At 38.3% G+C, this 26,068-nt stretch overlaps 1 protein-coding gene across 6 annotated transcripts in view; it reads right to left on the reverse strand.

The window, feature by feature from the left end:
• tns1b (tensin 1b) overlaps nt 1–26,068 on the reverse strand; it is a 186,150-nt gene that overhangs the window by 145,614 nt on the left and 14,468 nt on the right. Inside the window, exon 1 of one of the 6 annotated variants that reach the window (XM_072397921.1) lies at nt 21,257–21,410. The exons of 4 other annotated variants lie outside the window; for them this stretch is intronic. In XM_072397921.1, coding sequence (XP_072254022.1) covers nt 21,257–21,271 — 15 coding nt within the window. In that variant the 5' untranslated portion in view covers nt 21,272–21,410. Of the gene's footprint in view, nt 1–6,595; nt 6,917–21,256; nt 21,411–26,068 lie in introns of those variants that run through there. One more of the 6 variants, XM_072397918.1, reaches the window with a different exon arrangement.

Raw genomic sequence — 26,068 nt, forward strand, 5'->3', positions numbered from 1 at the left:
GGTCGCGTAAACCATCTCCAGACTGCTGCTCAGCTCTAACAACTTCATCTGATAAAATCACTGACATACTTGATAATAACTCAATTCCACACCTATGTATGTTCACTGGGACAAGGACGGTGATCCAATTAAATGGCCAAGTAGAGCCCTAAACCATAGCACAACTGTGTAGGTAACCATACTGATAGATGACACGGTATTGCCAGATGTCAAAACAGAGAAGTAAAAGAGAGCAATTACAGGTCAGGTAGGAGAATCGTCTTCAAACACTAATCTCTGCCTAGAAATTACAAATGGTATGCAGGTGTGGAAGTTAGTGAAAACATCTGACCTTTGGCTATTTCGTGTAGCATCTGTGCATACACCACATACCATTCAATTATTTCACCTGGCTAAAATAGGAGTTGGGAGAAACAGAGAAAGATGGAAATAAAGATGTAGATAAACTGCCTGTAGTTTAAGTCAGAGAAAAAATATCTTCTAACTAAAAACCTGAAGCCCATAGGAGTGTTAATGCCAATGTGCCCAGTGAAGCATGAACAAAGCTGGAGGTCTCTTCAAGAAGGAAAGGGGCAGGTGGGTGTATTAGACAAAGCTGAACAACTCTCATAAATCAATTGAACAGAGGTTAAACTTCCCTTTTTGTGACTGAAGATGTTTCAAAAGACACCAGAGAGAGAACACATCCAAAGAGTGAAAATATTACAAATGCTGTTGCAGAAAACCCCCAGGATGGCAATAACTAAAGTATAAAGAAAGCAAATGCATGGCAAATCCATTGCTGTGGAAAAAAAATCGAATCAGTGTAAATCCAGATCCAGAATTTTTTTTTTTTAATGGGCCCACATGTGGGACACTTTTCTCAAATAAGCAGTATTCTCAGCAATCAGGCTTGAAGGAGAATCAACAAGCACAATGAAAAATAAAAAAAGGAGGGCATAAACGAGACAACTGTAGGCAGTGTGCAGGACGAGAGCCACAAAAATAAGTGAAGGCAGGTAGAAAGAGTGTTACGACCATAATAAATTAGAGGAATGGACAAAGATAAGAACCTCTGTTAGGATTATAGTGCATCATGTGCATCCAAGTCAAGTTGAAAGAGAGTGTGAAGTTCATCTATTTTCAAGTCAAGACATCTAAACTCTACTGACATGATGTTCCTAAGATGACACCATTTCCAAAAGTGATCCTATTGAGACACAAATCTGAGTTTAGAACTACCTTCAGACTGCAGCTCTTAATACTAAATTTCGATTTACTGCTCGGGCACGATTTTTTTGTTTTCCTATTCACATTACTTGTTTCAATGTGGCCAATATCAGATTTCAGTGTGAATGATTCATTATACTGAACCAACCTGCATGCGCAAAAAACAACAAAGAAGGCATGAAAGGCATGAGCAAAAAAATAAAGATGTCACTAATACAGGAATTATCCCCTCAAATGCTTATCAAGGCATCACCTCGCTGGTCTTCTATTGGCTAACGTCTGTGCCTTATCTATCATGTTTACAAAAGACAGACGTAGACAAGTAGTGACGTCCACCTCTGCAGAATTGTGCGCAGGTGGAAGTCACTGTCGTGGAAGTCACATGAATTGGGATTTGATTGTACAGACTGAGATCGCATTGCAAAAAATCGACTCTGTATCGGATTTATGACCACATACTGAAGTGACCCAAATCAGATTTGAAAAAAGAATCATATTCCATGTGACTTGTGCCAGTCACGCTGTCATGATACATATGTGCGAAAAAATGGGACTTGGGCCACATTTGACTTGCAGACTGAAAATTAGCCTAGATAGACTGAATGTACGTCGATGAATGATGATCATTATGAAGATTTTCTTCTTCCACTCTGACTATTAAGCTCAAAGTTAAAATTTCAAGGACATAGCTGTTAATAAAAAATAACAGATTGTGTTTTCTTTAACAGCACCTTGTTTGATCAGAGACACCTGATTACGCCTCTGACACTGTTGTAATAGCCTGGCAAGCATCCTATTATAAACAGAAAAAAGTGTTTTTTTTTAAAAAGTGTAAATAAACAGCTGTCCCCATATGGCAAAGGACTATCATCAGGGTTGAGGATGTTTTGATTTGTTTTCTGGTTCCCTCTAACAAACCTGAAAAACAATCTATAAAACCTATTTTTGGCTGTCATTAATTATTCAGCACTTGATGGAGAGGCAGCACTCTTCCGAAGATTTTCTTTCAAGGCTTCTTGTGCACTCAGTGTTTATTTTGTCTGTTGCCAGAAGCATCTCCTGTTCATTTCCTCTGTCCTTCAAGTTGCTACCATGCTGGAAAAATCTCTTTTTATCCGAGAGGATCCTGCTCGGACAAGAGGATGCCCTCCCAGTTTAAGTCAGGTTTAGAGAACAGGTTTTGTCGAGTTCTTCAAGATGATCTGTTTCCTGAATCACTCGCTCATGTTCATTCTTCCTCCATCTTTTTCTTCTAAAGCCCAGCTACTTCTTAATGGCATTTGCAGCTGTACTCACTTTCCCAGCTGTCCAAGGACAATGTCTATGATATATCAATACTACTGTATGCAGAACTCATAGACAAAATATCTTAGGAAAGAAGAAGCAGTCTTACCATTAGCAATTTATTTGAACCTTTTAGTCTTTTGTAGCATTGGAATACCTGGAAAGTTAATCTTGTGACAACACTGAAAAGCACATTCCCAGAAAATGGTAAAGGTTGTTGTGTTAACCTTAGGGCAGAGATGTCCAAAGACGGTCCTCAAGGGCCGCTGGTCTGCAGGTTTCAGATGTCCCCCTGCTTCAATTCACCTGATTCAGATTAAATGGATCTCTTCAAAAGATTGTTAAGTTCTGCACAAGCCTGCTAATAATGCATTGATCATGATGTATAGTTCTCTAGGTTTCTGAGAGTCTTTCAAGGCTTTGTCTGCAGACATTGGCTGCTTTTTCATTCATCTTCAGGCCAGTCCCTATACCTGACCATTTTCAGAGGAATGTTTTTTTTTTTTTCGTTAAGCCACTTAAGATTGAACTGTAAACTCAATGGATGAACCAGAGTTGTATATACACAAAAAACAATTTCAGGCACTTTGCACTTGCAGCCTGTATCTCTGGAAAGTAATTTGTTCAAAATATATCAACGACTACACAGTTTGACTGAAATCAATCACTATTTTTGCACATCGAAGCTGATTCCCAAAGAGCTATTAGCCAAAAACTTATGATATTATGATAACTTATGATATTGCAGTGTAACGGGAAACTGGACTAAGAAATAATCTGAATATCGTTTTATGCCACACACATTTGCTTTGCCAAAGGAAGCTTTATGAATGTAAAGCTCCCCTTAATTTTCAAGTACTGCTTATTCATTTATTTTTGTTACAATACTTTACATATATTGGTGCCGAACCTGACAGGGGGACAGAGAAAGAGGGTGAAAAGAAAAAGAAAGAAAAATAAGACAGAGACAGAAATAAATTATCAGAGAAGACAATGAAAAACAAGATAAAATCAAACAACTAGCTTCTACATCTGTAGAATCCAAACAGAAAACACCCTAGGGCCTATGTGGGAAAACCAGACAGAGAACCATCAGGAACATCTGCAAGTAGACAAACAGAGAGAAAAAAAACAACAACAGCAAAAAAAGAACAAGCAGCAACAACACCAGCAGCAAGTACATATAACATAACTGAGGATACAGAGGGTTTAAAACCACAGGACGACACAGCAACTGTATGATAAACATGTGACTGGGTGAATGAATGTGTGTATGAGTGCATGAACATGCAAAATATATTTGAAAAATAGATTGTGCTCAGTTATGAGTGCACAGGGCCAACGCCCACCTACCCAGCAATCAGAAGCAGGCAGAGGGGGCCCCAAAACCCAGTCCATCAGCAGCCCCCACGGAGCACAGATCCCAGACAGCCCAACACAGGGACAACCCAGCTTACCAGTCCCACTAGGCCCCTGCCACCCAGACACGCGTCGAGTGCTGGACCTGGGCCCCACGAGCCTAAGTGCCACCAAACCCCCCAGCAGTGACCCCGCCCAATACCTGAGATGGTCAGCCACCCCAGACAACCAAACAGAGTGGGCCAGCGCACAACCCAATGCCTCCGGCCAAACGCCCTGGGAGTCAAGACGTGCCCACATGTGGGTGCTAAAAAACTATCTAAAGCATATGAACAGTATCTGAAAGTGATGTCCTTAAGAAACAGAGAACCAGATGCATCAAACTATTCAACTAATCCATCTACTGTTCACTAAAGCTTCATCAGAAGCATCATTGAAGGGTGGCTGTAAAGAAGCCATTCTTAAGGAAGAGAAACAGGGAGAAAAGGCTACATCAAAACACACAAGAATTGGAGCTGCCAATCAGTGGCAATAGGTCTTGTGGAGTGGTGAATCCTCCCCAGAGCCTAGACCTCAATATTATTGAAGCCGTGTGGGACCATCTTGACTGAAGAGAACAAAAGGCAACCAACATCCAAAGAAGAGCTTTGAATGTCCTTCACGAAGCCTGGAGAGCTATTCCTGAAGACTACTTAAGGAAATCAAAAGAAAGCCTGTCTAAGAGGGTAGAGGTTATGGTGAAAAATAAAGGTGGCCGTACCAAATATTGATGTTCAAACTCATCCTCTGATTTTGTCATATACTTTAAATTAATTTATGTTTTCACGTTTCAGTAAATCGCTGCACCTCATTCCGTTTTTTCATGGCAAAATACAAAGAAATTAGGGGTCGCTCCTCACTTTTGCACAGTACTGCGTAAAGTGTTAACTTCTCACACAGCCAGAATTTACTGACTCTGCTCATATTGTACAGGTCAAAAATTTGCCAAAGTTACCAAAGGAGACGTCAAACAGCCACAACTACCATGACAGTCTACATTTTCAGTTCTCACCCCGGTGTCATTTTCCTATCACAGCTTATTGAAAGTAAAGCCGATGAAACCCATGTGTGTAGAATTATTCAACCTAGGAAATATTGCAGTAATTCCTAGGTTGAATAATGCTCAATAATGCTGAATAATTACATTTCTTAAAATGTTCACATTTCCCATGGAAAACTAAGAGGTAGTTGTTACTATGAAGGGGTTTCTTCCCTTGTATAATGGGCTGCAGTGTCATTGACCTGAAAATTGCCAAGAATAGTTGAGTAGCAAGCAAAAAAGAAAGAGTGCAAAGAGATTAAATTTACGTTCCAATCACAGCCTGAAGTGAAATCACCAGCTTCCTTTACAGGCATGACTGGTCTAAGAAATTCGTGGATTTTTTTAACAATGCAAGAGTTGGAGGAAAGGGTTTCTGAAGCTATGACCATCCCACAAGCTGTTCAGGAAGAGTATAGAGTCTGCTTCACCCAAACTCTGGTCTATAAGGAATAAGGTGTGCCTAAATGAAGGGTTTTAGCACAAAACAAAGATATTATATTAACACAGGAGCTCAGATTGAACCCCGCCCCCCTTAAGTGAGCTCGCTTTGTCATACAGTGCTCTGATGCAGTCAATCAGTGACCCAGAGCTTAGCTGGGGGGCTTTGAGATTCTTTTACAACTCCCCCTTTCACCTCGCTTCCCGCTCCTCAAAAGAAAGAATGGTAATTAACTGATGAAGAGCTCAGTAAGATTATCCAGTCCCCTCACCGAGAGCTGCAGCTCTGCCAGTGCTGTGCAGTCATGTCCCAGAGGACCACTGCCGAATGGGGATAGATGGATCTCAATGGTCTATTCAGCTACTCTCCTCTTTCATCTTCTATTCAGCCCAAAAGTGGAGAGTAGCATGCAATGTTGTAAATCCGAGACAGGAATGTTCTTTCATATTAGCACAAATTAGGAGAGAACTCAATGTTTAATGACAGAATGTCAAGACACGAGTCAAAACATATTTAGCGTGGACATGCACACACAAATACAGTTCCTAACTGACCACATCGCTGCTTCGAGGACACACAAGTGCACACGAACAACCACTCACTGTGAGCGGGAATGCACGGCAGATTGAATTATACAGGAGAAAGCAAAAAATAGCTGTGTGTCGCAACCACCTAGAGCCAAACACTGCGGGACACAGAGAGGTTAAGGGAGTGAGGAAGGGTGAGAAACAGGATAGAAGGAAAGAGAGCAGTGCTGATATTTGATTCAAGGCACAACAACTGCAAACAATAGGAAATATAATTCTGAAGAGACAAGACAGAATGCTTTTTTTCTGATTTGACCACCCTCCCATTCTCCTTCATAATATCACCCACATTCAAATGTGTCATCATGCCAAGGCCCCACACAGTTGGTGTCCTAACCCTCCACCCAACCCCCGACACACAGACCACCCAACAGATTCCCTGACCGACTTGACTTGATTAGGCTTACTGAATGATCAACACTGGAAAAACCAACAACTTTTATTCCATAAAATCTGTACCTACTGCATCATAAAGATGATCTGTCTGACACTGGTGATTCTACACTGGCAAACATTGTAACACTGAAAATTTAAAGTTATCGAATTTCCATGGTCAAGTTATATACAAACATCTGTTATCTTGTGCAAAGTGGTTATTGACATTACAACATTTTGTTTTTTTAAAAGTTCTCTCACCCAGAACATGCAGGACAGACAGACCCAGGTGCGTGCGGGTCCTGTCAGAGCTGTCGGAAGGCTGAGGGAGACGGACGGCATGGTGACAGACAGGAGTGATGATGCTGCTGCTACAGAGCAGTGGGAAACCTCAAGTCTAATCCAAGCAGGAGAAGAGTTGCCCAACACTGCAAAGCCATGACTTTCCTGGACACAAACCCTCTTTTTCACCCCAAGCCCCAAGCTTCTGGTTTCTCCCTACTCCTCACTGTCTGATTTGCTTTTTCCTCCTCTGTTTCTCCTCTAAATTGGATCCTGACTGTCAAACCTCTGAGCGCACTCTGCCTCTCTTTCCCTCTGTCGGGGAAAGTTTCACAAAGGTTTTTTTTTTTTTTTCTTCCTAAATCGGGGGGAGGGGGGGTCATACTGCCCCTACCTCTCCACGGGAGCAAAGGGGGAGGGGGTTATCCATCTCTTTTGCACCTCCTCTCTTTTTTCTCATCCCATGTCTCCCTCCCTCCTTAGACCTCTAAGTCGCACCACTTTTAATTTCATTCATTGCTCGATCCCACCCTCTCCCTGTTTGTCCCCCACAGCATCCGTAGCCCCTTCCTCCATGCTTTCTCCGCAAATTTCTGTTTTGAGTCCATTTTAATATTTCATTAACACTGTCTCTGCCTGTAGTCACCCTTTAGATTAATCCCCTCTAGTAACTTTCAACACCCAAAAAACAACACCCAGTCACTTTTGATTTTAAAAAAAGAAAACTTGCAGTCCTTGCTTAAAATACAATTTGACATTTGAATAAGACTGAATTCCAAAACACATTCTGTATATTCCTAAACAGTCTATGCTTAATTTTCAGAAATACCGATTAAAACGTGCATTGATAGGTTTCCCGACATAGTTACAATACTTACAATATTCCTGTCTAAGAAAAACAATAATAAAAGCAGTTTAAAAGTATCTACAGTGGTCTCACAGAGAGCCCAGACCACCTCCATCGTCACCCTTTACTCAAGAAAAAAAGGAAATTCGGAAGACAGGAAGTAAAAGCTGCTTCATTAAGTTCTCACTGCTCATCAATGACCATGTTAGCCCCATGCACCACTCTTCATCCCTTTGTGGAGGTTTTTCTCACACACATATGCCTGAGCAAACACACACACACACACTCATTTTAGTTATCCTTATTATCCATTGCATTGGCTTCCAATTAACCATTTCCTGCATAACCCTAACTTTAACAAGGACTCCCGAAAATTATATTTTGCCCTACAAAGACCCAGTTTTGGTTTTCATGAGGAGCACTGGTACGAACAAGTTTGGTGTTTATGTGACACCAATAAGAAAGCAAAAACGCATGTACACAGAGGCTCATCATTTTCTACCTCTACTTCAAGAAAAGATAAACACACATCATTTAAACTATCAAATTCAAAGGCTTACATCCAAACATCCACCAAAAAGCACCTATTTCTTCTCCAGTATTGCCAACACTGCAAAAATACACAATACCATAAACACGCTCACCCTGTAACAGAGGATTAATCCCCTGGTATTTCCTGCAAACTGCCCCGACAGAGACACATTCACTGAAGGAGACAATGCTAAACATTTACACTTGTTCCCCATTACTAACACACAGAAAAAGTTAGGCATATGTCTCGTATTCTGCATTGCTGAACATTATGATCTTTTTATGGCTCAAATTGACAATTATGTAATTTCATTTTCTGATTAAATATGACAAATGGCATCACATGTATGTTTTGTTTAATCTTTTTTAATCAATAATAACATCAGCCAACTCTAAATTGCATTATGTAAGAAGATTATCTCCTACTGGGGAATGCAAAAAGCAATGTTTTACTCCTGAACAGCTTTATAAGATATTATATTAGCATCATTAAGAAGTGCATTTAAAGGATTTATTACAATAAGTAAGCTGGGACCAAGTGTACTGTCAACTTTAGTAAAATACCAGAGACCAACTGTCTCACAAAGCTTTTATACATTTAAACTTGACAGATGGATTCCGAAACTTCCTCTTACTTTGTTCAGAGTCATATTGTCATAATTTTGTGAGCGAGGGCTTGAATTAATTGGGAAAGTGTCAGCAAATAAACTGCTGATTGGGGTTGGCAGTATTTATCTGAAATGATCAAGCAATATTGGTCTAGAACTGCAATCCAAATATTTAGCGAGACTGATACTATGTGCTTTTGCTAAAATCTCAGTTACTTCAACCTCTTTGTGCATACAATAAATATATTTTATTGTTGAAAATAGCATTGTACCTAAGTTTTATGAGTAGAAATACTTTCAGACTGATGGTGTTTTGTGACTGTTGCTTTCTCCCCTTTGCTCAGAGCAGCTCTCTTGAGTTTTGTGACAAAACCTGACAAAAAAAAAAACATATTCCCCTGTGCCTTCTGAACAGAGTTGGTAGGTAAGGCAGCCAAAGGATGTGGTAAATTAAATTTCAATGTGGAAAGCTCACTGACTTTAAACTTTGAGTGTAAATGATGATTAGAAGCTAAACAAACCTGGAGTGTGAACACAACCAACTTGGTAAAACTTGTACAAAGAAAAAGCAACAAGAAAGCAAAACTATTTGAACTACTACACGGTTTTGATAAATTAGCAAAACTTTGTAAAACTTTGTCAATGTAATGCAATTAAAATAAATCATGTTTAGAAGGGACACTAACTGTTTAGTAGAAAATTAATTTGGCATCAAATTTCACTACTTTCACTACTGTGTGCTAACTTGGCAAATCAGTGAGACACTTACTTTATTTGTTTAGCCAATCAAAATATAGCAAATATCTGTTAATACAAATCACACGATCAACAAAGATTTTAACATGAATCAAGCTTCCTAAAATCAGCTGCATGCAGTGCAACTGCACAAGCTATGCATGGTCATCTTATACTCATCTTATACAAGATTTATGATAATCATAGTTTGTGCATAGTTCTGCAAAAGAGTTTCTTTCCCTACAAAAAGGCACTTAAAGACTGCAGCCCTCCACAAAGAAGGTTAAACCCTGTTCACACTAATACACATATTTAGCCAAACAAGCTCTTCCTTGTGCATTTGCACCTCTCATATACATGCAAACTATATTATTTGTCAAAAAAACTGATTTTTGAAAAACCTTTCCAAAGTGAACACTTTTAAAAACCTGTCAGTACATCCATGTTTAGCGTTAGACAAACATTTTTTCAAATGGAGGGAAACATGTCTTTAAAAAAAATGAAAGGCCCTTCTAAAGGCCTTAATAAACCAAGTTTACTAAAGGATGTGCGTGACGTAAATGTAAAGACACACGCACACACCACACATATGTTTAATAAAACCCAGAAAAGTCGTAGTGTTCCCAGAAGAAAAGGTTATCTGTGGGGAGCTGTTCTTACTAAGGTCTAATTTATGTCTAATTAACAAAATTCCATCAAGACCAAACAGCAATTTGTTACGGATATCAATCACATTCGCCAACATCCTGCTCAAAATGTTGTTAAAGGAACGAGCAGCAGACGTAGCAAATGTTGTAAATGTCACATGGATGTCTTGGGAGTGTCCATTGCTTGCTGGGCAAGGCCTTGATTTGTTCCCTCTCAAAAATCCTACTGTTTTGAGTTTTGACTCTTAACCACTCAATAGTTTACATGAGCATGACAACATAGTTGTGAGTTTGCTCACCACAGTTAATGCAGCTCAAAAGGTTACCCTGCAAAGAGTGGGATCATTTGGTGTTGTGCTAAGTCATTCTCTTAGTGGGACACTAGACTGAGTATGCCTTGGAGTATTGTCTAGTCGTGCATGAACCATTGCAGCACTGCACTGTCCTGTGCTCTTGCATAAAGTCGTCTTCCAACTCCTTGTAAACACACAAAAGTAACAATGTAAGACGAATTACTTATTTTCATTCCATCTTTATAGTAATTTTAATACAAAACATCATTGAGGAACTGTGTACGCTCCTGTTTCTATCTCCCTATCAGACTACTACAATCTTCAGCGTTGACGTGTAACTATAGCACCCACTAGTGACCACTAAGCAAATTGCATCCACATTCATAATCAAAGCAGCTTGTTCCACTAACGTTTTATCGCAGAGAAGGAAATGGGGAAAATAAGTGTGTGTACTAGTGGAAGGGAGAAACAGGAAGGTTGTAATGTTGAAAAGTGTGGGCATATTTCCAAGGCTAATCACATACCTCAAAGGATTTGCTTTATTACGTTCATAACTTTGGCCATTTCTGTTTTCTTTTGCAAAGCAGAGCTGAAAGCAAATAAGGAGACAGTGTGACACTTAATAAGATAACTTGCATTAGATGACTGTCCTTGAACAGAAAAGATGTGCGATCAGAAGAGAGGCATAAAACCTGTACAGCCTGTCACTATGTGGAAATTTATCGGACAAAAAAGAAGCAGAGAGAAAAAAGCAAAAACATTTGAAAATAGGTCTTTTAGCTAATAGATCGGTAGATGGCTAGATGGAGGCAGCAGATGAGCAGACAGATAAGCAGAGAGTGGACATGTAAACAACAGAGGGGTGTGTTTGGTCATCTTGGCTGACGTCCTAGAAACTGCTAGATGAAGGGGGAGTTCACTTGTTGACAGACAGGAAGAACACACTCCAACAGGCCCCCTATGCATGCACATACACACATATAAATGCACACACCCATTCCCACCCCTGTGACTCCCATCTGTTGAAAACAATACAGACCCCGTGCCCTCCCTGAGCAGAACACTCACATGTGCGGGCACGTTTTTCCTCTGTTCTCTCAGCTGTGTAACACTGAGAGGAAGGACTGTCCGCCCAACACCAGAACACGCCCATGAAATCAACAATAGCACTGCAACAGTACATGGTGTGAAACATTTCAGGGTGGTCAGGTCAACTGAAAAACTGTCATTAGGAAACATCAGTTGACAACTTTGGAGAGCTCCAGTGACGTGCATAGGCAATATAATTATGTTGCATGCAAAAAAATAAATCATATGAGCCATATAGGGATCATTTGAATATGGAGGTGAATCTCTATACAAACAAGCAGTGATCTAAAACCCAGATATTTAAATTATTTCAGTGCCTTTCTAATTAATAGACACCCAGTAATTAAATTAGTAATGAGCTGTGATTACAGAAAAAAATTGTAAAATATAATGATTACAATATACTTTACGATAGCAGCAGCAATGTATAGTGCAAGTGTCAATTGTGATCAGAATGTGATTAAAAACTCATTAAAAGCGGTTGTTACTCAAAAGTATCAATGTTAAATAATTGTAAAAGTCAATTATGGGCCAATTATGCTTGCAGCATTGGCATTGCACAAGCACACTGTGACATCAACAAAGCACCATTGCTACTCATGGCGGCGCTTGAGGCAAGCTGGACTCGCTGCAGTCTTCTTTCTAAACAGTAGGTGTCACGACTGAGAAAATAACATTGCCACACCTCAGGATTAGTAAAAAAAAATAACAATTTGTACATTATCTATACGTATCTATTACATACGTAACAACACAGTTTAGAACTTTTTGCTTCACCCTGAAGTAGTTTTTGAAGCATTTGCAATAATTGCACCTTCCTAGGTTTTGATGATTTCACCAGATACCTGAATAAACTAACGTCCTTGCACATTGCTCCCATCAATTCTTCCTGTTTTTCTAACTCACCTCTTCCCTTGCCACTCAGTTAGGAGGTGCATGACTGGACTAAACAACACCAAAGGGATTCAGTGTGCCAAGTACTGCAACGTCAATTTTGGAGGATGTTGATGTTTGCAAGGTCGAGAGTGGTGAGTAGAAACTTTGCATTATTGTTTGTCTAAATTCCTATTGATTCCTCCCTGTTACAACAGATAAGGTAATGTAGGTAAATTCATATTTTCGTAATACTGCAATTTTCATCTGGATAACATTGAAACTGCTTCTGAAATTTTGATAAAGGCAGAAAGCATACACCTTAAATGGTAGAGGAAGATGAAAGAAGGTGTAGAACTTAAATAAATAGGGTATTAAGAAAATGGTCAAGACAGAAATGAAAACATTAATAACATTCGCGTGATAAAGTATCAGAAATTGTCAGAAAGAGGGCTACCAAAGCTAGTCCTAAGAATGGATCATGAATCCATTATGTTCTGTGTCATATCCTGAACATGATTAAAACCTGAATAATACATAGTAAAGAGCTAAAGGATAGTGTGCATCTAATGATGATGGATAACACTGAGTCCCGTGTCAAATATAGAAAAATCAAAAGTAACAATTAGGGCTGGGCAAATATTAAATTCTTTAATATTGCAATTGCTTTAATCACATGATTTCCTGTGATTAATCACGATTAATCGCACTGTTATATGCAAAATCCAATAATGAATTCAAAAGTAGCACTTTTATTGGAACTGTACAGTCATATTATCGAAGTACCCCAGTGATAAAACAATTCAACGCTGCAGTGCTTACAGATAACTTTGGCTCTGTTGACTGTGCCGTCTGGAAGAACTTTTAAATTAAAATGGCCATGTAAACGTTTCGTAACCTTCTCCATATTTGCTCGCTCAAGATGGACTTTTTCAAAATAAAAGCCGGTGAGCAACAGGCGTTTACAATAAAAACAAGTAATAAAAACTGCGTTAATGGGAGACAAATAATTGTCTGCGATAATGAATTCATTAGTTAACGCAAAAATAACACGTTACTGTGTCCATCCCTAGTAACAATATAAACAGAGTGGAATTGGTGCCCAAAGCCAGGCAGTTAAATACACTTTATACATAGAGGGCAGTAGGTGAGGGTGTCTTTTTTTTCTTTTGGCTGTGAAGGTGTCTTTCCTAACAACTACATCTAGAGGATTAATGGCTTTGTTATTCAGCACAAACCCCCCATCAGGAAAAGTGCCAAGTCAAGTCAACCTGGCAATATCCTGTTGTTTGTGTGTCCATCTATGCCTGTGTGTACATCAGAAAGTGCTTATCTCTCTGGCAGTCATACCTCCTGTGCTTGTGTCAGGCGATCATTGGCTGAGCTCATACAAAAATTAAATTTCCACTGTCATCTAGAAGCTGCAGATGGAAATGTTGGGACATTTGGGGATATATTCATGCAAGAGATCTTAATCACAGCCTTTCATATATCCATTGTTAGAGGCTATAACTCATTGGGTTACTGCATTTTCACTTGTCATATCAAGTGCTACACTGATTAATTAAAGTTAAACCAGAGGGAAAAATAATCGTCAATCTCCTCCAGTATGAGCCAATTCTTTAATTAATTCATCTAGCTATCGTTTTTTTATAATTACTCTGCTGTGTGGCGACAACACTTCTAACCAAATGTACAGCAGAAGTCAAAAGCTTGCACACAATGAATGGGTAGGTGTTCCAAGTTTTGTGATGTCAGGGATAGTCTGTGACATGCTTGCTCAGGTCGTCCCAAATCAGTAGTGCAGAGTCATCGGTTACCTGTCACACGAGTGTCAGAGTAAAGTTGACGCAGTGTCCTGACAGAAATTAATAAAGGAATTACAGCCCAAGAACAGACTGAAGTCATCTATGAAGCCATGCTAATAGCTCTGAGAATCAGTCGGCTTTGAGCAAAATGTTAGTAGATGGGTTGCTACATCTCTTTATGATAACAATGGTAATATACTGATGTTAAGCAGCTATAAGGTCCCTCATATTTGCTTTGCCAATATTTGCTATTTAGAAATAAATAATGAAAATGTCATTTGTTTTACAGCCATTTAGTCAAGAAAACAAACAATGGATAAACTGAACTTTGTATGTGATAATGGTGGTGCAAGGGATTAAAAAAAATTGCTATAAATAGCCATGTTTATACTATTGAGTCAAAAGCAGACAAGTGAGTAACGAATGAGTGTGTGCCAGTAACCAATAGTATCTTCACTCTCATTTCCTGGGCTTAAGCATGGTTTGATTGGAGCCATCTCTGAGCCATCTCTGAACACAGTTTCAAGAAACTATGGCTATAATTTTCTGTCAAAAACCCATATATCAGCAACACGGCCGCGCTTGATAAAAAGTGAGGGGATTACCACTGCCGCTGAGTCACATCCAGCTGTTAGAGTTATCTCAGTTAGGCAAACTGACTAAATTACTTAATCTGGGTTTCCATCTGCATGTTTTGGATTTTAGCAGAATTTTCAGAAAATCTGAAAAATAAAATACAAAATCATGCATATTATCCTCAACTACTATTGTTAAAGGTTGGTTATTTGAGGTAAGATGCCACAAATTGTCCAGCCAGAGCAGGAGATGAAGACAATTCAACAATGAGATGATAAAAAGGAGCAAAGAAGACAAGAAAACAAACTATGAATAAACAAACAGGATGGAAAGTCTGATGACAGGAAAGTATCCAAAAAAAAGAGAATTTTGAACAACTCATATTAGAACTATGTGCTCTTGATATGTTGTTTTTTTTAGCCCTATTTGCATTTGGAAGTCAAGTGATCTCTGTACATCATAATGTATTCTCTGAATCTGTTCATGTAGCTGTGTTCTACACAATAAGCGGAATTTGTTTTCTTTGTTGCAACAGAAAAAAAAATGCAGTCACTGAATTCAGCAAACAGGTACATGAACAATATTGACAATTTAAAAAAGCTAACATTAAAAGCATTTTCCATTCAAACTGAATACATTGTAGATGTTAGCTGTACCTTGTTCTGGCTTTTCCTCGATTTCCAAAAGGGGAAGATGCAGTAGAAGAAATATTTTGCCCAACTGAAGAATGTGGTGAGACACCAGCCAAGTGCACCCATTCTCTCCTGAAAGCCTCCTCACGTCCTCAGCTGTCTGCACCTCACTCTGTCCCTCCCCTCCCTCTATAGCCTGTCCTTCAATACACGTCCCCAGAGATACAAAGACTCTAGCAGTGACTCCTGGACAGAATGCTGGGATGGCTTTTTAACTGAGTCAAGGGAAGGTGCATTTTTCAAGGCTATCACACACTGGAGAATCCCCAGTAGCTGAGCTCCTACCTACATGTCTCCTTCCTTCAAACAGCATCCCTCCATACCGTCTTCTTTTCATCGAATGCTGCAGGATCTTCCATTCAAAGCATGAGATAAAATAGGATTAGGAGAGGGAAGACAGAAGTGGGTGTGGTGAGATGGGTCAGGCCGAGCCTTCTAGTTTAGAATGAGGCACTTAAATTGATGGAAAAAGGAGGGGGCATGCAATTTATGTAGAAAAGGGGGGCCAGCATAATATTGTTGAGTGTAGAAAGAAAAAAAAGAAAGAAAAAAATAATCTGATGTGTTAATTGGAGTAAATATATTCTCAGCATTTAAAATAAATGATTTTAGTCCTTTCCATCTGATGATCATGATTTCCTATTTAGTGTTAAAGGCTTAGAAAGATGTGCTAGTCAAGATAGGTTACAAAATGAACAAATACTAGATAAGAGTAGTTAAAGTCATAGATGTACTCAGTGGAGTGTGCTGGTATATTTGTAGCTGTCAAGGGGGGCCCTAATAAGCATTGGCAGACCAGACACATCATAAACATTCTATGGAGCCTCTGGGCCTGTACGCCTTCCGAGTCTGAGTTGTGCTCGAACTGAGGTCTGAATGAGTGACAGAAATCAAGCCAAGTGGCAGGCAAAGTGCTTAAAAGGCTCAAATTATATTTTTAAGAATCCAGAGACCCAAATGTCTTCAGTGTATGACTCAATTTCTGATTAAATAAACTCAGGGAATGTACATAGAGGATCCATCCATCCATTTTTTATACCTGTTAAATCCAACTCAGGGTCGCAAGAGGGCTGGAGCCCATCCCAGCTGTCATTGGGTGAGAGGTAGGATACACTGTGAACAGGTCACCAGTCCATCACGCAGAGACAAACGAGACAAACAACCATCCACGTTCCCACTGATTCCTAGGGACAATTTAGACCCACCAATGAACCTAAAATGCATGTGTTTGGACGGCAGGAGGAAGCCGGGTTTGAAGCCAGGAACCTTCTTGTTGTGAGGTGACGGTGCTAACCACCACACCACCGTGCAGCCCTATCCAGAACATTTCATTCTATTTTCTGGCAAAGATTGCATTCCCTAAATATATTAAAGAAGTCGATGTCTGCAGCTCCCACTTTTATTTCCTTAGTAACTAGGTAGGACGGTGACTTTTATTGAAAATACTGTAAGACAGGCCTTATGCCCTATTTAGGTGTATATCTTGCTGCTTCCACCATTTTATTTTGGTCAGATTTTTCCATAACTTGCTTCAAATGTAAAAAAAAAGAAAATCCCATCAAGTTGTTGGGAATCACAACATGTTTGAATGAAAGCCACTGCTCTGCTAACTCATTTGGGTCCTACTCACTGTTTGATAGAGAACCGTTTTAATCAATATATCTTGTTAAAAATGTGTGGAAGAAAACTTGACTGAACCATATCTAACCCATCTGTTTTGGTATGCAGATCTGATGGGAAAAGTGAGTACATTTATGCTTTTACTTCGTCAGATTTTAATACATTTTTTAATTAAAAAAAGATAGGGTTTATCCTGCAATAGTGCTTTTACCACTTATATTCAAAAAGTAGTAACCAGCTGTATAGCTTCATCACGAGCACAATCTCAATCTTGTTTTCACCTCATTACGACTGGAGAAGTTAATTTCATCACAGGAAATATTGGATCCATTTTACACAATTAATTTAGCTTTCTAACCACAAAAAAAGCTAACTCAAGCAGCACAGACATTTCTTTACAAAGTGAATATATAATTATACAGTCAGCAAACAAGGGATGCATTCTTGAAGTCAATAAGACATTTACAACATGCTATTGGTTCCCGCTATCATCGCCAATGCAGGTCATTTGGTGTAGGGTACAACGTTCTGAAAGTCATAAATTGAGCATTCAGCAAATGTCCCCTTTATACTGAGATACTCTTTCCTACATAATGACAATCTATGAAGCATATGGAAGATAATCTGGTTCTTGCATGCAGAAAGTCATTACACAGTGTATCACCATTAAAGGTGATTATACAATACTGGCAAAGGGACAGGGTTCCAAAGAAGGTGCAGGGACAATGTTGTGTACACTTCCTGCCCCTCAGCAGTGCAAACAATGGGCTAGTTTCAAATCTCAATCTGGCAAGCTCTGTTATCCATTCTAGGAAATTGGACAATATGTTAGGGAGTGAAGGGTCATTGTTCCTTTGAGAATAAGGAGGGAAGTGGCCAGTCATGCTTTTAATTGGAAGTTGACAGGGATGTTTTAGCCACAGCTGGTGGCATCTACTCATCAGTTTAATTTGATTCTATTAGTAAAATGCAGATGACTTCCAAAATGATCAATATAGCGTAAATTGTGCCTTGGATGTCGTCTTAGAATAAGGTAATATTTTAAGTTGTATAAGTTCTTTTTTTAGAATATCAGTCCTGACCATTCTGCAGAGAAGTGAAATCATGTAAACTATAACAGTGGGAATGACAGCCCCTTTGTCAAACACAAAGTGCATATGCTGTGCTGCGCTGCAGCTCACTGCAGACTAATGGAACTCTGTGCTTGCACTCATTCCATATTTTACATGCATGTCAGCTCTCAGTATTAGAGAGACCTTGTTTGACAGTGCCTGAATGACATCATGCATCTGTTTATACAGAATATAAACATGGCTGATTTAAAGGACTGTTAGATCTGTTCGTTATCACTGCAGCAAAACAAGTCAGAACAAAATTAAAATGGAGAAAACCATTCGCCAATGTTTCCATTTGCATGGGACACCCATTTGTTTCAATATTACATTCCATGTATCTGACCCTAACAAATTGGTTGTGATTAATTCTACAATTATCTCCTGCTCCACCTACTATTGATCAAGGGCATTTTTTAACTGAGAGCTTGGCAAGTGTAGCCACATGGCAGAGAGCCAATGGGAATTATATGAAAGCTCATTTCATTGTTGTACATAACAATGGCACTCTGCCCCTATCTTAAGTCAGCAGATGGAAACAGTTTTGGCAAATTCATGTGGGGATTAGTGATGAAATGGCGATTCCACAGAATTTTTCAGTTTTGAGCAAAGCTATCGCAGCTAATTCACCAAAAGCCTCTTTGGATAGAAGAAGGCTTAGAGAACAAAAAACCTTCAAACATCAATTTAAAATCACTGTGCAGGCAAGTAATAGTTCAACCCATACCTATACTCGTGCTTCTGATTCTTTATGCAGCAGCAAAATTTGGACATTTGAATTGTTTCTCCAAAGTTAGCAAAGTGGACAGATCATTTTGGATTAAATGGTTTGCAACGCTTTAAAAGTAAAACCTCTTTTTTTCCTTTATTAGGTGGGATGGACTGTGAAATGTAGAAAATACCCTCATATATGTAGGACAATGAGGACTCAACTACCATAATTGCTGAGTTTCCATCCAAGAGCCTAAATCAGACAAATTTTACAACTGACTGATTTGAAACAATTGAATTAGGCAGCAGAGTCACCAGAGGGTCAAAGTATAGGCTAAGTTAGTTGTAGTTGTAATTCGGTAGAAGAAGTAGTTGTCCTAACCAGAAACAAATGTCAAGGAAGAAAACATCAAGTGTGGTTAATATCCACAAGTGGAAAATGGCGAGACCTCTTCATCGCAAGTTACTTTAATCACTGAGAATATCTGGGGTATTAAAATATGGGAGAGAGTCATTCACATGAGTTTATTGCTCTCCGGCTCAGACCAGAAACGGCTGGTGAGTCACGGCATTTTAATCTTTGCCAGATCAGATGTGATTTGCGTCTGTGTTGCATTCCTCCTAAACCATCATGTCTTCTTCAAAAACGGAAAAAGACACCTCAAGAGAGCATATAAACATTTCTGCACAACATTAGATTTTTTTCTTTCTACATTGAATTTTTCTTAATCATATCTTTTAAACACAAATTAAAAACAACAATGAAAATCCAACTACTGTTGCAGATCCTTATAAATGTACGCACATGGGCTTACATTCAATAAAACAATTAACAATCTTATCTGGAGTCTGGGGGATTCTCAAATTATGTGTCAAAGGATATAAAAAGCAGGTTTACAACAAAAAAGGGTTAGTATTTAAAAATAATACATAATTCTTTGTTGGAAAGTAAATTACAGTGTCCAAAGGGTATGTGTGAGCTTCTGAAATATCAACCACGCAAGCACTTGCCATACACAAAGAGACCACAGTGATCGTTTCAACTTTGATGAAGAAATTTCTGCCCTAAACACCAAAGGCCTTTAAGAAATCATTGGCTGCCTCATTAAAGCCCGGAGAACACAGGAATGGACATCATGCAGTAGCACATTTTGAAAAGTCTGGTGTAGTTCAACTTATGCCCTTCTTTGTTTAGTGAAAGAAAGTGGACAGACTTGATAAGTTTTTTCACATTTATTATTTTAACATGACCGTAGGCATTTAGAAATGTACCATTTGTTGACCATCATTCGTCATAGTAAAACAATCATCTGCACAGTCATAAAGTCATTAAGTGACCAAATAGTTCTGTATCAGAGGACAGAACAAAAGAAGATGCGAAAGAAGAAAGAGAACTGCAAGTAAATAGATGAAGCACAGACTGCCTTCAAGTGAACACAAAGATGGTGCAAAAAGCGTATTTCATCTTCACCTAGTGGATGCTACGCTCTACAGGATATCAAAGGACAAAGCTCGGTGATCCCATTCATGTCTCATATACACCAGCACATTCAAACTACACTGGAAAAGACATGAACAACATATGTAAATTATAAACACCACCCACTTATGTTAAATGTTGCAAGGATACTAAAAATGTATTCTAAAAAAATTATTAAAGTGTATTTTCATTTTTACATTATTCTACTGTCTATTTACACCAAAGAAATTTAACAGAACACTGTCCATGTGACTTTTCTATAAATGTACACAGGCTTAGGAAAAAAACTTTTCTAAAAAATAGCTGACTGTAACAGTTTGCACGGCAAGCAAGGAGGTTCCGAATCTCAACAAGAAGGTATACCTGGATTTCATTTTAGGTCCAGTGTCACAAAAAACCACACATATCTTGTCCTTTCTCTCTTTACTCTCTTTACAGTGTCCAGCATTAGTAGACTAGCTGACACTGGCAGTCAATTTCAGTTGTTCAAATAATGTCCACGCATACAGTATATGAGGTATGGCCAAGTAATGCAATGTATTAAAGGAAAGAAGACACATTTTTAGCTAGCGTTACTGAATCCGTCGGGATTATTTCACTGTTTAGTTGTAGATATGCACACCAACACTATTTGTTTGCAAAAGGCTAGTTTGCTTCTCAGCAATCGGAATTTATTCGTAAATCAATTTAGTCACAGTACAATGACTACTAAACCTGTTCAGGTTAGATTAAAAACTGGATTAAGATTTCCTAATAAAGCCATAAATCAATCACCATCAACAAATAGATTGTCATAGCTTTCTTAAATACATAAACTTTCAGAGATCAATCTCAAATCTATGTCATTCTTTGGAAAATGTTTGAAAAATATTACATGTACAAAACTTGTCCTTTAGCTACATTAAAGAGGCAAGACCACTCGCTTTGACATTTTGAGTGTTAGACTTGACAGACTATGAGGTGGGAGGGAATCCCTGACCACTCAGAGCATAAAAAGACACGTTGAAGCAGCACTCACCAGCCAGAGGGACATCGCAGAATTTTCTTTGAAAACACCTGGAGCAGTAATTCCTTTTCACAAATCCACAGCTTTGCAGAAATCTGAACTATCTTTTCTGGGATTATCTAGACTGTGTTATTGTCCCTGAAAGTTGGATGCACTCACAAAAGAGAGCCTAGCAGTCTGGCCCTTATCCTGACATACTTCCTGCGCTCCATTGTTAGTGAGGAGAGAGGAAACACACGCACACACACTATGGAAAGCCTGTGTCAGGAGATCATAACATGGAAAGTGAGAATGCCAGAAGTTGTTGTTGGTTTTCTGCAGTTTTTTTGTTTCTTCTACTAGCCACCACCAACTTGTAAGATGAAAACAGAAAATGGATTGTCATTGGTCTTTGTTAAACCAATTCTGGTTCTTTGTAAGAGGAACTTTGTCAAAGGCTTTTCACATCAAGCAAATCACAAAAACATGACATCTCTACCACAGACAAATTCTGTTACACTGTACATCAAATTGAGGCATGACTGAAAAAATTAGGCTGAGGTGCAACTTAAATGACGTCTTAAGTCTGTATCAAAGGATTTTATCATACGTAGCGGCGGAGGAATTTATCAAAGAGTCTGTAAAAATCTGGAATCTAAGGAGACCAGCTACTGAACCTTTGAAGAGAAATGTTGGCTCATTCGTGTCTGATATAGAATTCTAGCTGCTCAACAGTCCTGTCTTCATTGTTGTATTTTGCATTTCATGATGCGCCAAATGTTTTTAATTGGTGAAAGGTCTTGACTGGAGGCAGGCCAGTCAATGAGCATATGTTCCTCTTTAAAGCTGTATATACCTTTCAGCACTGAGAGTGCCTTTCCAGATGTGCAAGCTGCCAGTTTCATAGGCACTAATGCACCCCCATATTATCGGAAATGCAGGTATTTGGACTGAGTGCTGATAACAAGCCAAATGGTCCCTCTACTCTTCAGTTTGGAAGATGCAACATTCATGATTTCCAAAAATAATGAGCTTTGGCCAAGAAAAGAATGCTACAGTTCTCGATCATGTTCACATATGGCTTTTTCTTTGCATTATTACGCATTAACTTGAACTTGTAGATGGCACAGTGAACTTTGTTCACAGACAGTGATTTCTGAGGCCATCCAGGGACTTCCATGACATAATCATGCCTTTTTTAATGTCTCCAGATCATCTGAATGTTGTGATATCATGTACATTAGATGGCAGAATAGTCAGTCTTCAAAATTTTTCATTGAGGAGAATTATTCTGAAAATGCTCACAGTTTGCTACATTGCTGACCACCTTTTCTTCTGTGAGATTCTGCCTCTTTAAGGTGCTTTTTTCAAGACCAAATCACGAGACATATCAACCTAAATAGTTGCAACATGTCTTTCCAACTGTTTCTTTTTATAACCACTTACCTTTCAAGTGTTTTGTTGCCCCTATCTCAACTTTCGGCAAGTTGATGCCATCAAATTCATAGTAATTCCTATTTTCAACATTTGATACGATTTCTATGTGGACAAAAATACTGGTTTAAGAGACTTGATAATCATTGTATTATGCTCTTAATTACATTTTACACAGCATCCCAACAAGAATTGGACTTGTAATTTCTCACATACTACTTCAGCATTTTGGCTTTGTTTATGTAAAATAAACAATTAAACAGAGCAATGTGCCGTCAGTTGATTTTCACCTGAGTTTGAAGACATGGAAAGGACCAAATTATTTTTCTATATTATGTCTATATGAGTAAAACCTTAGAAATAAACTAGTGTACTTTCTTTTTCATTACTGTAACTACAATTATTATATTTTTGGCAAAACTAAGACAGTATGGATTTTCATCATCAGCCTTGTTATTTGTTAAAAGTTATTTGAATGAAAGATGGCAGATGGTTTATTTTAATGGAAGTGAGTCAGACCTAAAAACAAGTTAAACATGGAGTACCTCAAGGAAGTTGTCTTGGACCTCTTTTGTATTCCATTTTTACTGATAAATTTCCTTTGGTATTAAAGACAGCTCGCATTACAATGTATGCCGATGATACAACAATTTATTGTGCTGAAGAAACCATTGATGAATTAAATAGAAACCTAAACAAAGAAATTAAGTTGGTTTCTGAATGGGTTAATTCCAATGGATTGATTTTGAACGTGTTAAAGACAACTACTATGGTTATTGGATCAAACTATTTATTACGTTCAAACCCAGATCTTCATGTTAAGATTAACAATCAAATAATTACACAGTTGAAAGAGGTAAAATTATTAGGAATTATCATAGATCACACACTATCATGTGATATGCATATTAGGGGAATAATAACCAAAATTGGAAACATGCTCTCCATGATTAGGAGATGCTCTAAGTATTTAACAACACAAATTTCTAAACAAGTTATTCAAGCACTGGTTTTGTCACTTATGGATTATTGTACAGTTGTTTGGTCCAATACATCACTAGCCAACATAAGAAAACTGCAACTTATACAAAACAAAGCTACATGCGTTGCACTTACTTGTGAAAGAAGGTCGAATATTCATAAAATGCATGCAAGTCTTTGTTGGCTGGATGTTAAGCATTGATTGTTGTATCTGTTGATGGTATTTCTTAGAAACATTATAACAACAAAAATGCCATATATTTTATATAGAAAATCATCTTTTAGTTCAGACCTACATAATTATACTACTCGACATGCTGCTAGAGGTTATTTTATTTTACCAAGGGCTCTTTCTCAATGTACAGTATTATATAGAGCTATGAAGGAGTGGAATGACCTCTCGAAATATGTCACACAACAAAGAAACATGGTCAGTTTTAAAATGAAACTAAGAGATTATTATTCAGATATTAATTTTGACCATTAGTGTAAAGTGGGTCTGGGTATCTTTGTGTAATCTTTGTATAATGATTCATTGTTGGAGGTGGTAGTGTTTAGGTTTGGTGTTTGTTGTATATGTTTTGTTTGTATGTGTATGTATTAAGTATATGTTTTCTTATTTATTTTTGGTGTAATGTAATAAGTATGTATTATTTGTCACAGATGGATTTGAAAAGACCTCAGGAAGAATAGCTTTTGTTTGGAAAAAAAACATAGTCAAATGTAATTTTGCATCTACTAGCACTACAAATCTTCTTTTATAAAATTAATTCAGTTCAATTTGTTTACATGTCGAATACATATACAACGCAGTTTCACAACAGTTTGTTATTTTTCTTTTCTTTTTGTTTTGTTCAAACTGTCAAATGGTCTCCCTAACGACAGTTCAAAAGGGCCTCTCTAATAAATTAATCTAGATTTAACTTACAATGCTAATAAGCTTCAATAAATTAGACCTGGAACTGTGTTTACTTTTAAAAGAAGGGAGAAAACTCTTCCAGACAAATGAATTAACACACTGCTCACTGACAGCTGAAGTGAAGAGCTCTCCCCTTTGGTACAATCTCCCCATATAACCAAGTAACTCACACTTCCCTAGTTATTTTTTTAACAGTCCTTTGATGGAATCCACCTCAGACCTCACAGATTCATTGCCCCTTCACTGTGAATGAGGAAGGGATTTTAAAAAGCAGAGCGTGCAGACGGTGAGCAGCAGGAATTGCATGGGACATTAACATCCCTCCAGCTTGCTTTTCTATTCTCAACATGACTTTTACAAGGTTTTGAAGAACTTTGCTGCTGACTTTGCTGGTGATGAAACACAGTAGTGGTTCCTCTAAGTGGTTTCAAAGAATTGCGTAATAGCACACACCAAAACTATCACGAACTTGGGGGTATAACCCAAGTTTAACAACACATTAAACTTTATCTGAGCATGAAAAAAATGTTTCAATCCTTGTGACATTCACATGGAAACACTCAGAATTCTAACAGATTGAACTAATGTTTGTAAAAACCTACTGAGTCCTACAAACAAGAGACAACTCCCACTGTTGACTCCTAAAAGAAAACTAAGAATGTGTTTCTGCCTGTGCATGTATAAGTAGATAGATGGATCCTCACTGTGTCTGTATTGTAAACAATGTGAAGCCCTGAACTGAAACCATATAGGATTCATTCTTCCCAAAGCCTCTCTAAACCCCCCTTCTGACAGATCAAAGTCTACATTGTGTTCTTAGGTTTTAACATGGGGGGGTTACTTTCTGGCCGATTGTCATTGCTCCTCAAAGTGTTAAGCCATGAGTGAGGCCTCTGTGAACACTGCTGCCAAGAGGAGTGGCTGAAATGTGAGTTGTGTGAGCAATTCCTCCTTGCCATGTGTGTTAGGGACAAGACAGAAACATGGGTTTAAACTGGGACTGCATGCTGTATGCCCTCACACTTGCAATGTCTGATTAAACTATGTAAAAATGATTCAGTGTTTTAAAAGTTAACTTTTGTTATCTTGTTACAATGACAAATGATGGCAGAGTGCCCTCTGCTGGTATCTTAGCAGAATTGCCATGTCTTTTGAAGAAAACCCAAAAGTGTTTGATTTACAGGTGGAAACATTACATGTATTTGTGTAAATGTTAGTGAGCCACATCCTTGGTGGTTAAAGCTATACCCTAGACTGTAAACTCAGCACTGCTACTTGAGATGAGCCCTGAGGGATACATTTTCACACATGTTATCAGTGTGCTCACAAATATGACAGCATCACTAGTGTGATAAACAGTTATTTGGGAGTACTTGAAGTCTATGCATCCTACACATTTTTTCAAAATGCAATACTGCATAGTGCTATGTAGTTGTTACTAATGAAAAGCCAAATTACAATCCTGAAAAATTTGTGGATTTTGTGCACATGTGGACTCATTTAAAAGTGTG

The sequence above is a fragment of the Leuresthes tenuis genome, unplaced genomic scaffold (genome assembly GCF_036924035.1).
Source record: "Leuresthes tenuis unplaced genomic scaffold, fLeuTen1.0.hap1 SCAF_12, whole genome shotgun sequence".
NCBI lineage: Eukaryota > Metazoa > Chordata > Actinopteri > Atheriniformes > Atherinopsidae > Leuresthes > Leuresthes tenuis.